Below are 15,254 nucleotides of genomic sequence, written 5' to 3'. Positions count from 1 at the left end.
TAAAAAGTCTCATGCCGACATAAGGTGCTGAATTGCTTACAAAAAACAAATAATCAACCAAACTAAGGAAACAAACAAAAACACAGTGGCACAATAATTGTTAATTGTGCACATCACATTATTTGTGAACCCCGGTAATGCAACATTCGGATTAGAGAGAATGTGTAATGGGCTCTGCTTTTCCATTCATGAAATTGCCTCATGCCATTTCAAAAAATAAATACAGCAGATGTTATGTTTTCTTTGCACCTTATGTGGGAGTGGAGGCTATAATGTTTAATAAGAAGAAGAATTGGATTTATGAAGCACCTATCGCAAAGGATGATCATAAATGGTGCTGTAACCACCAGAAAATACTCAGGGATTTAACTGATTCCATACCATTCCAAATCATGAACATTCAGAGTGATTTCATGTCATTAAAAAAAAAATTATCTTGAAATTTTGTACAAGAATATTAAATAAGAGAGCTTTAATGCTTGTACTGTGTATATATTTAGAGCACTAACTCTTGCTTGTCAAAATTAGATTATGGAATAATAAACTTCATATATACAGTTTGTTTTGTTTATTTGTACTTCATTTGTAATTCATTTGATTTTATTAAGTATATTTGAGTTTGAAGATTGATAACCATCTTTATACTATTTAACAGTACTCGGTAGAATTGGTCACATAATTTTGCTCTCTGTAAGATTGAACGGGATAGATAGGAACCAAATTTCGAGTCATTTATCTTAAGTAATGAAGTAGACCCTTTTTTATTTTCATCCTTATCATGAAAATTGAATTGAAAAGAGAAAGTATTATTCCTAGATATTTTAAAGTAGCCTTGTAAGATAACTTGTGTTAACATCAGGTGTGATTTTGATGCAATGTGGTTAGGAACAAAGGCATACATTTATATTCAGTATTACACAATGATATTAAGAGATATTGGTGATGAGATTGAGAGGTGTATTGAAATAAAGTTTGAGAGTGGAACTTCTATATCTTTCAATACAAACTGAAGAGAATTTTCAATACAAAATAGAGGAGACAAAATAGTGATGATTTATCGGTTGTTTTTATTACAAATACACAAGTGACATGTGGAAAAATAACAGTACAAGAATAAGAGTCTTCAAAATGAGACGAGACCAAAGTCAGAGTGACTTGCACAACCCTCACAGTATCAAACTTTGCATTCTAATTTACAAACAAGTCTATCATGACAAAAAAACTCCCTCTAAAATATAAACTTCTCTGCACTTTCATTCCCTCAAACCATCACAAGACATCATGTATTAGGATTTATCTTCACATTGTCCAGATATGTCCTCTTCACATTATTTGGTTTTGTATTTGAACTCGATGTTGCACTTGTATGTATAAGTCTGATACAAGATTTGCATGTACCAAACTTCAAATTTTATTCCCTAATAATGGGCTTTGACCACCCATTCAAAAAAAATCTGATCAATTCACGTTTTATAACGGACCTATTTGAGCATACTCATACAATATTCTTTTTCAATTCATGCACTAGATCTCAATTAGCTATTTTGATACATTCATCAGAAGCGTATGGAAGTCAGACTCACGAAAATCTAAAATCATTAGCAATGGCCAATGAAGCATGTTTAAAAATATAGCAAAAGAATGAGTATGCTATTATATGGTAAGCTGAGCTAAGCATGTTGAGCGCCCTTGCTAAAAAATGCCCACAAAAAGTTGTATTTTGAGAAGAAAACCCCTGCACCACACAATTATGGCATTCAAGATGAACACACTAAACCTGTAAGGAACTTTCATTACAGTCTTGCAAACAAAAAACATACACTACTACATGAACTCAAATACAATAATCATCACACCAATAAAATTAGATTCTCATAATTTTACACATTTTTGTAATTTGTAAGACTTCATAAAGATTTCTAGTATGTACACATAATAATAACATATTTTCATATATTTACAAGAGTCTCTATTTATACAAGTCAGAACTTGTTAATAGTTTTTTCTTCTTCATATACACGCCAAGTGTACTGTAGTGAAAAATATTATCTCCTCTCCCCATATTTGTACATTGAAACCTAAACATATTTAAAAAAAGGGGGGGGATCTTTAAAAATGTACTTTTATGACAAGTTAACAATCACCAAAACTGGAGAATGGTAAAACTTTTCCTAGAAAGTAAAGACTTAACTCAGTGCAATCTTAAACCAAATCAATTTATGCCCATTTCAATAGATGGGGAGAATAGTACACGTATGGGTAACTCAACATCAGCATGTGATTGCATCATTGTCCTAAATAAACAGAAGAGGGGGGTATATTTCCAGTCAATCTGCAGGCTTCTGCACACTGTGATAGTTTAGAATTTTACCAAGTGAACACTTCAGATTCTCAGAGATCAACACATGCATGTATCCTGTCTCTTCGAGTGCAGTGATTTCAAGTACAATTCACATGAAAAGTAATAAAACTTACAAGAAAAAGGAATTTAAACCAAAGATAATGACAACCCTCGGCCTGGGTCTTGAACCACCGATCTACAATGATCTTGAAATCTTGAAAAGGGTTGTGATTGATTCAAATCAACTGTAACACTTTATAAAACAGGGCTCTGATAGCAGCTCCTACTATGTTATCCAATGCTATTTCATTAAAGAGTGCTGGAGAGCAGTATCTAGTCTGAATACCCATAAAGCTTGAACATTAGTCAAATACTAGTAAAATAATGCTATGAACAATTTGAAATTTTTCATTCAATTTACATATATTCAAAGAAAACCCTCTGAATTTAAATTTCAATCCAATATTGATAAATGGTCCATGCATTTGTTGTTTATCAACTTTTCACACACAAAGATAATTTAGTGAATAGTACTACAATGATACATGTACATCTCAAGTCAGAATATGGCTCTGTCCTCAGATCATATTCAAGTACATGTATGTGCAAGGTATGCAGTCAATTGAAGTACTTACGCAGTTTGCTCTTTTAAGCTCAACGCTAATACATGACGCCGTAACTTATAGTACAATTGAGGCTCAAATCATTAACAGTACTTTGAAATCAATTCAAAGTTTCAAACACAAAGTGTGATACTTTATCATGAACCAAGAAGAGTGAAATTGCACACAGAATAAAAATCAAAGCTACACATACTAGAATACGTTACAGAATAAGATCGAATACACACAACAATGAAACATTAATGACAGAAAAAAAAAGAAAGAGTATTGGCTTTGGTTTTATGGTGGGGATAAAAGGGGACATGCATGTTATGTTGTACATGTATTTTGTACAGTATGCAGTGTATTATGACCAGAGATCCTTTTATACTTTATTACAACCAAAACGGTCATTATAATAACAATTCTGATATTCTTCCAGAATACAATAAGTTATGCTACTACAAATCAGCTCTTCAATCATTCCATATCATTTTGCGCATGGAAAATATTCTCAACGTCTAAAATTTATAAAATAAATTTCTTGTATATGGTTAAAAAATAAATCAAACAAAACGAACACATCATCTCTTCCGTATGGCACATGAAAACTGGAATGCAACTTAAATCTTTTGACATTCATTAACTGCTTAATATAAACAAAAGAATAAAGACGTTATTAATTACAACATAAATCATCTGATTTATCCCTTTACTGTAAAGGAAAACAAATCTGGTACAGTGTGCACCATCTCCACTCCCTTAAGAGTACTTGTGTCATCCAATCCCGGTGAGCTGCTAGGGTTTCAAGGTGAAAATGATCAAATAGCTCCCAGCATCCTCTAACGTGCCTGGCTAAGAAGATGATGATGATGGTGATGATGATGATGATTTTTTTTTTGTGGCAGTAGAAGTGCTGGTGGTAGTGGGGTAAGGCCAAAAAAAAAAATGTTCTTTTGCCCTTTGCGACCGACCAAACAATCTACGGTAGGCTTTTTTTAAACGTTTTTTTTTACCGTTTATAGAGAAAAAAATATGTATTAAAGCAAAAAACTGAGAAATATCAGCCCAAAGACGGTGGAAAAAGAAGAAAACAAGTATTAAAAAAAAGAAGATTTCCGACCGACCGATCCATGTTTTGGCAACTAAAGGGCAATACCACATTTTTTTTTGAAGGCCTAATCATAATTAAAATGGAGACAACGATGATGATAACTGAAGGGGCAGGGAAACCATAAAGTTTTACACAATGACCCTAACATATTGAGACCGTACATGTTAAGTACAATATAAATCATGAAACAGAGAGGTGACGGAGCCTGAAATTAGGCAAGAGATTGAAAGCTGGAATCCCTGATAAGGATGTTGATGTTGATGATGTTGATGATGATGATGATGATGATGATGTTGATGTTGATGATGATGTTGGTGATGATGGTGATGATGATGATGATGATGATGTTAATGATGATGATGTTGATGTTGATGTTGATGATGATGGTGATGATGAAGATGAGTTGATGATGATGATGATGATGATGTTAATGATGACGAGAAGATGACGAGAAGATAACAATGACGGTATCCATGATGACCTTGGTTGCAGTCTAACAAAAGGACATCCAATAGTGAAGGCTGGATGCTTCATTTCATCAAGCAACACGACAGCAAGCCTTTGCCAATCACTCTCCTCTGGTGAAGATGCCTCATGCAACGAAGGATCAAAGAACACGATGGTCACCACAGTTTTCTTAGCTTTCAAAAGTCTACCAACACATCGATGAGCGTCACATGACAGAGCACATTGAACTCCGCGTGTGAGATGACATCGGTCTCGGTACAGGGTCTTCCCGGGCTTTCAGTACTTCAGCCTTGACCACTCGCTGGATTGGGAAGACTAGAGTCAAGGAAATAATAATTGTATGTCTGAAGAGAATTTCTGTAGATATATCTATTTCTGTTTCTTAAAAACAGGTCTTTAAAATGAGCATAAAAATTTCCATACAAAATATATACATATATATGTATGAAAATGGGTACCTGGCAGGAATTTATTCCTTGAAATGCTAGAGCGCCGTAATGGCAGCCATGCTATTAAAAGCCGGGGTAATAATTTCCAAAGCTCTTTGGAAGCGCATAGAGACGTTATAATGTAATATGCGCTATACAAGAACCAAATATTATAATTATACATACATAATTCTTTCATGACAACTTTTAGTGACTTACATGTACTTTCATCTCCATGTTGAAATAGTTTGAAGCATTGGAATATTAAAACACTTACAGTACTCCCCAGACAATCTTCAATGGACAACTCCAATCTGAAAAAAGACCTACCCGGTACCCCATACTACCCAGGACAACTATCCCACCACAACTACCCAAGCGGATGGGTGATGTTGTCCAGGGGCAGTCGTCCCTATACTGCCAAAATGTTATCATTACTTTCATCAATGTATATAAACATGTATGTAAATATCAAGAGGCCTTGTGTATTGAATTCCATTACTATTTCCATTTTGTATGCTCCCTCCCTTTCAGATTTCTTTGTTCAAATATGTTACAAAGTTAACGCATATAAACTATCACCACTATAAAATGATAGTACAAAGGATACAGTGTTGTTTTGGATTTCAGCTTTTGTCAGTTTGATACCCAGGATATCTGCAGCTATTTTCTGGAAACATAAATTAACCTGCATGCCAAGAAAGAAAAAGACTTTATTATCATTAGTTATAATGGTAGATGAGGAAAGAAAACACACAAATTGATTGTTATCTACCAAGAAGCATGAAAGAATTTTAAAAAAAGGCAATTATTGCAAGTGCACTTGCAACTAATGTAAAGGCAATCATACTTACCTTTACTCATTAATAACTGAATCAACTTCAGCTATTATCGGACTGACAATTGAATTAGAAATTTATTTATCATATTGATAATTTAATATTCCATCATAATAATTGTGTATATGTATTTGCTACAACTTCTTTAATATACATCACATTAACACATCAGTATTAGACTTAAAGACCATTAAATCAGTTTAACTTTAGATCAATCTTTGATTAATTTAGTTCCTTTCTATGGCAGAGATGTAGCATCGAAAGCAATAGATTAAAATTGAGTAACTATTAGAGAATTTCACTTCTGCTCTTAAATTCTATACTTCCATCTAAACTTTATTCAAATAATAAATGTATAATATTGAATGGCCTTGTGTGTGATACATGTAGCAAATGCTGCAAGCCTGTCAAGTACAAAACTGGAGATAACTCGGTCTGGGGTAGACTAAAAATGCATGTTATACTAAAATTGATATCCAACTGATAATGTGTGTTTAAAGTTGAGAGGCAAAGAAGACACTGTCCACTCGACTTACCGAATCACCTGTCTTCGCAGAGACAAAATGGCTGGACATGTTGTGCTCTTGACATAACTTTTGATGTTTCTCATCTTTCACTGTCCTCATATGCTCCAAGTCGGCTTTCAAGAAACAAAGAGATTAACAAATAACAATAAGTACTGGTCCGGTAATTATCTGTTCATTTGAAACTCTAAAAGCTGTTAGGAATTGCAATTATAAGAGAACTAAAACGGGCTGCCCATTGTTTGAACATACAATATTTGGTCAGGCATGACTCCTGTTCATTGAAAATGTCATCTTAAAAAGTGTATCAATCACCATACAATATTTTGTTTTGTATGTTAGTAGTTGCATTTCGTAATACTATATCTAGGTACAAGCTTCATTAATTACTTCTACATTTTGCAAGTTAAAATACAATCTCAATTAACGTAAAAGCAACTTGTGAACATGGCAGAGCTGTACATGCTCGCATAGGCCCGCAAGGAACACATGCATGGTTTTATGTTACTCTTTTATTTTCTTCAAATTCTTTATCTGTCAGCCTATAAAAAGCTGAGTGAACATTTTTTGAGGTTGCAGGTATACATTCTAGCTGGAAACTCTTAATTTTCTTCAATAGGTTATTGGTACTCTTTACAGATTTGTTTTGACAATATTTTCGTCCATTGTTGGAGTTTGGATCACCTGTCTGGGGATCAAGTCTCACCAAGGCTCAGGTTGATGAACTTGAGCGGGTTCAAAAACGTGTCCTCCGCTGCATAGCTTTCCCCAATGTTCTCTCGTATAGTAAGCAACTCATCCTGTATGGACTCACTTCCTTGGAACTAAGAAGGAATGAGCTTCTCCTTCGTTTTGGTGAAGGTTTGCTCCAGTCTGATCGCTATCGTAACTTTTTGCCCCCTACTAGACAATCACAGTCCCGTACGCGATTACAACTTCGGAACTCTCATAGTCTTGACATTCCATTTTGTAGAACGCAGAGATATAGGCTATCAACTATCCCTTCTCTGTCAGTCCTTTTGAATTCCTCATTGTAATGCAGTATATCAACTTATTTATTTATCTATTTATCTTTCTCCCTGTTCATAGCTGTGTTATTTTTGTGAGATTTCACGTAATATGCAATGATCTTCAATGATCATCTATAATGCAGTTCATTTTAATATGCAAACCTATTTATCATGGATATTCCCTGTTCTTTGATCTTATTCTACACTATCTTTACTACCTTCCCTCTCCCCTCTCTTCTTCTATTCGTATCTGTTTCCTCTCTATTGTTTATAAGATGCATGATTTTTCTTTTCCTTGAATGCCATTAGTTTTGAATTCGTCATTGTAATGCAGCTATATCAACTATTCATTTATCTATTTATCTCTCTCACTGTTTATAGCTGTGTTACTTTGTTGAGATTACATGTAAAAATGCAATGATCTTCAATGATTATCTATAATGCAGTTCACTTTAATTTGCAATTTTTTTTATCATGGATATTCCCTGTTCTTTGATCTTATTTTTCACTTTTCTATACTCCCTTTTTTCTTGTCTTCCCTCTTCCCCTCTCTTCTTCTATTCGTATCTGTTTCCTCTCTATCGTTTATAAGATGCATGATTTCTCTATTCCTTGAAATGTCAGTGGGGTCATCACAATTTTCTTTTTTCCTTTTTTTGTCTTTCTTTCTTTCTTCTTTCTTCCCCTTATAAGCAAATAGTTTTACTCTGTATCACTATCCATTTACATGCAAGTGTATTGCCTTATTGTGTATTCTCAATTCTTTACTTGTATAATTATTCTCTTTAACACGTTGTTGACATATTGCACCTTTCCTCTAATAACTTTGATTTTATTGTTCTTCAATGTAATATACCCATATTACTTTACCTCGTGCAATATCTTTCTGATAATATTATCCTTGTACTTTTAGGTTGTTACATTACGTGCTTTATCATGTTACTCATGCTTTGTGTGAAACCCCTTCTCCTTCCTCTTCTCTTAGGTCCTCATCTTTTTCTTTTTTCTTTCTCTTTTCTTAACCCCTTTCCTCAGCTATTATCACCTTTTTCCTCTTTCTTCTTTCTTTACACAATACATTTCTAGTTCCGTTTTTCTCTTTCTCTTTCTCTCTCTCTCTCTCTCCCTTTTTTTTTGATGACACAGAAGGTTTTTAATGTTTTTAATGTTTTTAATATTTGTAATATATTTGAATTTTAACGTAATATTTGTAATATATCTCGAGTTTGATGTAATATTCGTAATATATTTCGATTTTGATTTAATGTTTGTAATATATTTAGATTTTGATGTAATATTTGATTCTCATTTTGCATAATTTATAGTCGTACGTTTTAGTCATTTATATTTTGTTCGTTTATTGTGTTGTATATTGACTTTGTAAATTGAATTATTTCAGCTTCCCAGCTGCATGTTCTTTTATTTCAATAAACCGAATCAAATCAAATCAAATCAAAAAGAGTACCGGTATATAATTAACAAATAGATTTCTTAGCCGTGACAGCACAATTATGACTCTAAGCTTCCACCTGCCATGTATACATCTTTGACAGTAAGAACAACTCATGAATATCAACATACCTTTATTACCCACGAGTGCAACATGGGGGAACTTGTCTGCATCTTTGCAGACATCCCTGAGCTTCTGATACCAGTCCTCGACGTTCTCAAAGCTGCTGTAATTAGTGATATCATACACCAATAACACTCCCTGTATGAAGACAACAACAGGATAGGAAATGTCATTTATCATTGAAAGCATTGACTCTTTATCTGATTCAGTTGACACCAGAACACAAGGTGGACCAATGCAATATAATGTTTACATGCGGCAGTCTAGCATTTCAATCTTTCGCGGACAAAGAGTTAAAAAAAACATTAATATACATATTCCACTCCAAATATAAGTTTTAAGTTTTACTCAGATTGCAATGATGCAATAAATATAATTTTTTAAATAGATCATTAATCTTCAGTCTAATATTTGTGATGATTATCATAATTTTCATTACTCAAGGGCGTTTTCTATATCATGGATCATGTAATATGTACATGTGTAGTACTATTTTTCCTGATCTCAAGTTGTTGCTGATTATCATTATAATTTGTATAACTGCCAAGTATTTTCTATACTATGCAGCAATCACAACATTCAATGAAATGAGAAACAAAACAAAATTAGCAGTATCGTCACGCATTGTCTTGGCATTCACTTACATGAGCTCCATATAAATAGTTTTCCAGCATTTTTCCTCCAAGCGTCTGTCCGCCAATGTCCCAAACTTGTAATGAAACATGAGTGTTGTCTGAAATGATAGACATGCAAGAAGAAAACATTCATGGCTTGTTCAAACTTCAGAAGAAATTGCTACATAATGATTCTAAAATTACATACACAATCAAAGGCAACTTACACTGTACATCAATTATTGCAATTGTGATACAAAAGCAAAACTAATATTGAAACGCCCAAAATGACAAATACTTTTTGATATTGTCGTAGAATTGAATATCATATACTTTTTTCAGTCCCTCACTGACTTTGAAGTCTATGCTATTAATTGGGGAAAAATTCGGTAAGATAACTTTACCAAGATAATGGTAAATCCTTAACAGACAATAATGGCTTTAGGAGATGAAATTACTCACACTAAACATTAATCAGATGTAGAAATAAAACATGTTTAGATCTTATATTGATTCACAACAGTCCTTATATTGTTAAAAAAATATAAGTGACGTACAAAACAATAAATTCCTAATAAAGCATGTAGTATCTGTATACCTAAAACTGTCCCCCTGCATAAATAGCAGTAATATTATGTCTACATAATGCATACCAGCAATGCATATTCTCTTGAGAAAGAAGTCAAGACCCACAGTCTGTTGGTATTGCTTGCCAAACTGTTCCTGGGAGTAACGTGTTGCTAGAGATGTCTGTAGAAGGAAAATCATGTTAAAATTAAAAAATATGGATACATGTTGAAATGTAAAGTTGCAAAACAGTGCTGAAAGTCAAATTCAGACAAACATGCATCCAAGTCTTCAGGAGATTTTTTTCAACCTCAATGACAGATTGCATCCACACAACTTAAAAAACACAGTAACTCTCCCGTTTGTTGTGTACAAAAATTTGCCCAAGTACGGAGTACCTTCGCTCTTGGGACACTACTCAAAATATCTTATCGTTCGTTCGTGTCTCCTTAGATCAAGATTAATGTAATCTTGATCTTCGGAGTAGTTGCTACAACCGGCCGTGTCATACACGTTGCCCCGGGGTGCGAGATAGGACTCTTGTAGCGTGCCCCCATTTAAAACAATTATACAATAACAGTTAACATTACACTTAATTAATAGTATGAAACTATTAAAATTACTCTCATGTTACAGGAAAAATATTGCATATATATATATATATATATATATATATTATGAATCAATTGATTTGGTCGATCCAGTTCGATGGCACAAACACGGCACTACTGGACAGATAGATCCTAATAATTACAGAGCTTGGTCTTGTTGCTCTGTTCGCCAGAAAAATATCTTATGAAGAAAATATAACCCTAACCCTAAACCTGCAAAAACTGACTGTTTTCGCAGCGGGGCCAAGTTGTTCCCGGGTCCGAGTTAGCCCGACTCCATTTTCTTAGTAGAGATGTCTAGATTCTAGTAATCTCCAAGTCGGATCGGAGTTAATTACGCGTAATTACGCCTTTCGTTTCGGGTAACAAAATTATACGATTACGAAAGTACACTATCGCTGATGTCCAAACTAGTAAATAAACTGATTTTCGTGTCTATTGCCATGATTAATGACCCTGCATGAGGATTCGGGTCCTGGTCTTGCCCTGGTCTTGCCCTTGGCTTGGGCCTTGGCCTGGTCTACCTCCTCAAAGCTACCAGTACCAGCTAGCCCTGGGCCGTCCGCGCTGGCGCTGGCTCGCCATATTTCTCTGCCTAGGAGCTAGGCCTAGGTATAGGGCCTAGCTATATCTGCTTACCTTTCCCGACGCACCATCACCAACAACGACGATTTTCAGTTGTTTTCCCCTATCCCTAGCTTCATCTTCTGAATCAGACATCGTCCAAAAGTTCTAAACTTTCGATCAGAATTGACCAAGATACCACTTGTTCACTGCAACTTCTCAAAATTGTAGATAGTTGTCGTCTTTTCGACGTTTAGGGTTTACATACGTTTCACTACACTATGCGATTGATATGCGAATTACTCGTATCTAACGTACACAATTACAATGCAATGTATTTACGTCAGGAAAAAAAAGGAGATATATCGTATACTATTATCTGCGTACCGTTATCTCGTACGGTGCAGTGACTGGCTAATAAATAGGATACAAAAAAAGAAGGTTTCGGGCTTCATGGGTGGGGGGGGGGGGGGGGGGGGGGGGGGGGGGGGACGGGGGACGGGGGTAACAAACAGTTAGGTGGATGAAATAGGTAAGCTCAATGTAGAAGGGTCTTTCGTCTACTCGCCACTTCCCATTCCCTCTCGCATCTCTCTCGCTCTTTCTTATTTCTTTAGGTCTCGTTTTTCTTCGTTTTTCGAGGACATCCGGCCCACCCCCTCGATCGTGCCCGATATAGCTACATCACCGTGCATCTTTCGATTCATTCTTGTCATGCAATGAAGAACTCATACCCGGCCCATTGCCTTCTAAAACATGAAATATACAATACAATACATGAAAACTTTTTATTTGGATGCACATGTCTCCATTGCCAAAAATATTTTTTGACCGGCGTATAAAGAGAGATAAATTATTAATACAGGAAGATATTTACAAAGAGTTCATTAATGGCTGTAGGCCTATATCTACCATCAGATACTAGTGTTACTACACTGTCGCTCAATAGTTGGAATATTTTTGTTTTACCCCAATTTATGGAATTATTTTAAAAATAATTTAAAAATAATAGATCTAGATAATAGTATACATTCTCAGATTTTATTGAATAATAATTTGCCAATGTGTGTTTTGCGTGACTGCTAAAGCATGTGTATGCTACTATGCTTATCAACTAGGGGACCTACGCCCTTAAGTCACAAATGACAGTGATGAGGATTAATGCCCCACAAAAGGGCACTAATATAGCACATCGACACGGTTTTGATCCTGGGCCCTCACAGTTACGAGGCCATTGCTTTTTGTCACTGTACGCAGCGGGGGCTAGGGTAGGGGCAGTTTCCATGAATAAAATAAAAAACAGAAAATGCAATACATTTTCAATAATTTATTGCATTTACCCCGGTCCCCAACATAAAAAAAATCCTCTGGACGGCCATGCATTATGGCTCAAGGCATGGGCACACAGAGGATTTGGGTATGTGCTTTCAGAACGAGCACAATCTAGATAAATATAATAACTATGTATTGTGCTACCGACCTCACCACAGACTTTTGCCGGTTGGCTTATCATGTTGACAGCCCTGCGAGAGCTTGGATAAGATCAAAGAACATTAGCAATCACGATGCCCGTTTTTAGTTATTATTTATTTGTAATGTTTGGGACAGCAAATTACCAATAACTGGGATCAGATCCCCACATACCTGAGTTGCCCTGCCCCTCCTCCCCCTCTCCCCCTCTCTCTCTCTCCCCCTCTCTCCCCCCTCTCTCTCTCTCTCTCTCCCGCTCTCTTTCTCGAGCTCGTGCCAAGGTTATGATTTGCATCACAATTAGTTTTTCTGACTGACTAACCAAAAAATATGTATTGAAATGTGCATTTCATGTGAAAGCTTTCGTTTTGGTGTACGCACAGGCAGTGGCGTAATGAGCATTACCGTTTTAGGGGGGGGGGGGGCAGAAAGAAAAAGAAAGCCGGAAAATTATGTCTATTCAGCAACATTTGTAAATCACCGGTATCGAATAGACTTATTATTGTAATTATGGGGGTGGCAAGCCCCCTCCCACCTCCCCCTATCAGTACGCCAGTGGCGGCCCAGAGATAATACGAACACATTCTACACCACCTTTCTGTACTTATTAGTCATGGTATCTTGTTTGTTGATTCTAAGTGGGACTCGGATTACGGATAAAACATATTTCTGCAAACGGAATGTGTATTGGGAATAATTTCTAGGGATAGTGCACTGCGTTTTATAACATAGTGCCAATATCGGGTTCGCTATTTACTATGAACGCCAGCCTTTATGTTTCTTCTCGTGCGTAATACAAGTATTTCAACCTCACTTTGTTCCTTCATCAAACGTTCAAGAACAAACTTGTCAAGTGAGTTGCTAACTGTTATTTTGACTGAAATTTGAACAAGATACATATGAAACTTGGTAGCTGGGATGCATTTATAGTCAACACTGCTGATATTTAGCAAACGGTAAGCTTCCACGTTAAAATTATCATGAGAATATTAAACACAACGATAACTCTTAAAAAAAAACTGTAATAAGGTGTCAATTGTAATTTCTACTATTTTAATTTGATTTTTGTTTCGATATCAAAGCCACCTCTAAAGTGTCGGGAGCCCAATATTCTCCAAAGATTTGATGGCAAAATTCCACTGAAATTGTATCATAATGTGAGAGAGGATGTCAGTTAAGACACACTTCTGCGAAATTCCCCGCCCCCAAGAAAAGAATGGGTTTGGAGACAAAATATTGATAAAAGAATACATAATTTGGATTTTCTTTAAGAAGAATCGTTTTTTGATTGAAGTGTTAATGCAGCCTAAACCTATTTTTTTTATTCTTTCATCAATAATAGACTTCAAGCAAATTTCTTTTGAAAATCCTTGCAGAAATGTTTCCTAAATGACATCCTCTTGCACATTATGATACAATATATTCAAACGAGCTCTCCGATTCTAGTGGCATGTCAAAAGGATTAAAAAGACTTAAAACATGACTTACTTCAACGAAAAAACATTTTGGGCAAATTTTGGCAACCTTTTTTGTAGAAACATCCGTAGATACCACCTTTACACTGAAGCCCTTGTCCATGCATGCTTGTGTTCAAAATGCCTGTGCAAGACTTGTGGCCAATTTTTCGAATTTTCCCTTCATATTAATATATCTGTTTTAACATTTTAACATCATAATATAATACGGAACAGAACTGCATCTAAGATGCTTTTATTTGTTTACAAACCAAAAGGAAAGATCCTATGACTCCAAACTATATATCCAAATCATTATCTTTAAAATTTCATCTATATAAATTAAATTGAATTTTAAGTACTTCAAAACTGCTTCGAAAATTAAATCCAAAGTAACTCTTAAAAATTGCGCTTTCGTTTTTCCGCTCCAAATCCTTTGAACAACCTTCAACTTTAAATGAGAAAATACTTATCTGTTGTCATCTTCAAATCTTTGATGATCCAGTTGTTTTGGATAGTAAATGTAGAGTAGCTCAATTATATAAATAAATAAATATTATCATTATTATGTACGATTTCTTACGTAAAATAAAGGGTATCAATAATTGTGCCTTTACACCGTCTATGGCTGTGATGGTTAATTTGAAGAATGATATGCACTATTGTATCGTACACTGTTTATTAGTCAATAAGAATTAGTGGAAGGGATTAGCACTTACAAGTAAACCATATTTTGGACCATAATTATAACTTGACCCATATTTCCCCCACAATGCGAAGCGCATTTCTGAACCCGGATGGGTCCTATGTCAATGCCCGGTTTTGTCAATGGGGCTAATGATCCAATATAGCTTGGTCCATGTTTTGCCTACCTTTCTTGGTTGCGAAACCCATTTCTGAGCACTTTTAAACACAATGCTAATGATGCAAATGATAAATGACTCTTCCTTTTTTGCTTGACCTATATTTTGCCCACTTTTCTTGGATGCAAGAAGAGGACACTTTTTTTTTTTTTTGGTCTCGAAATTTTAAAATTTGACATTTTGACATTTTGTCCAGTTGGGGGGGGGGGGGG

The 15,254-nt window shown here is 35.2% G+C and overlaps 1 protein-coding gene across 1 annotated transcript; it reads right to left on the bottom strand.

Moving 5' to 3' along the window:
* Positions 1-4,412: 4,412 nt before the first annotated feature.
* Positions 4,413-11,505, bottom strand: LOC115918637 (ras-related protein Rab-28-like). Its single transcript, XM_030985626.1, has 7 exons — positions 11,331-11,505; positions 10,167-10,263; positions 9,544-9,632; positions 8,908-9,037; positions 6,329-6,432; positions 5,564-5,641; positions 4,413-4,826 (listed from the first exon to the last, which is right to left on the bottom strand). The coding sequence occupies exons 1-7, from the start codon at positions 11,409-11,411 to the stop codon at positions 4,731-4,733; spliced, it is 675 nt and encodes a 224-aa protein (XP_030841486.1). The 5' UTR covers positions 11,412-11,505; the 3' UTR covers positions 4,413-4,730.
* Positions 11,506-15,254: the final 3,749 nt, after the last annotated feature.

The sequence above is a fragment of the Strongylocentrotus purpuratus genome, unplaced genomic scaffold, assembly GCF_000002235.5.
Source record: "Strongylocentrotus purpuratus isolate Spur 01 unplaced genomic scaffold, Spur_5.0 spur5_scaffold_15, whole genome shotgun sequence".
In the NCBI taxonomy this organism is placed as follows: domain Eukaryota; kingdom Metazoa; phylum Echinodermata; class Echinoidea; order Camarodonta; family Strongylocentrotidae; genus Strongylocentrotus; species Strongylocentrotus purpuratus.
This window is presented reverse-complemented; position numbering and strand designations above follow the sequence as displayed.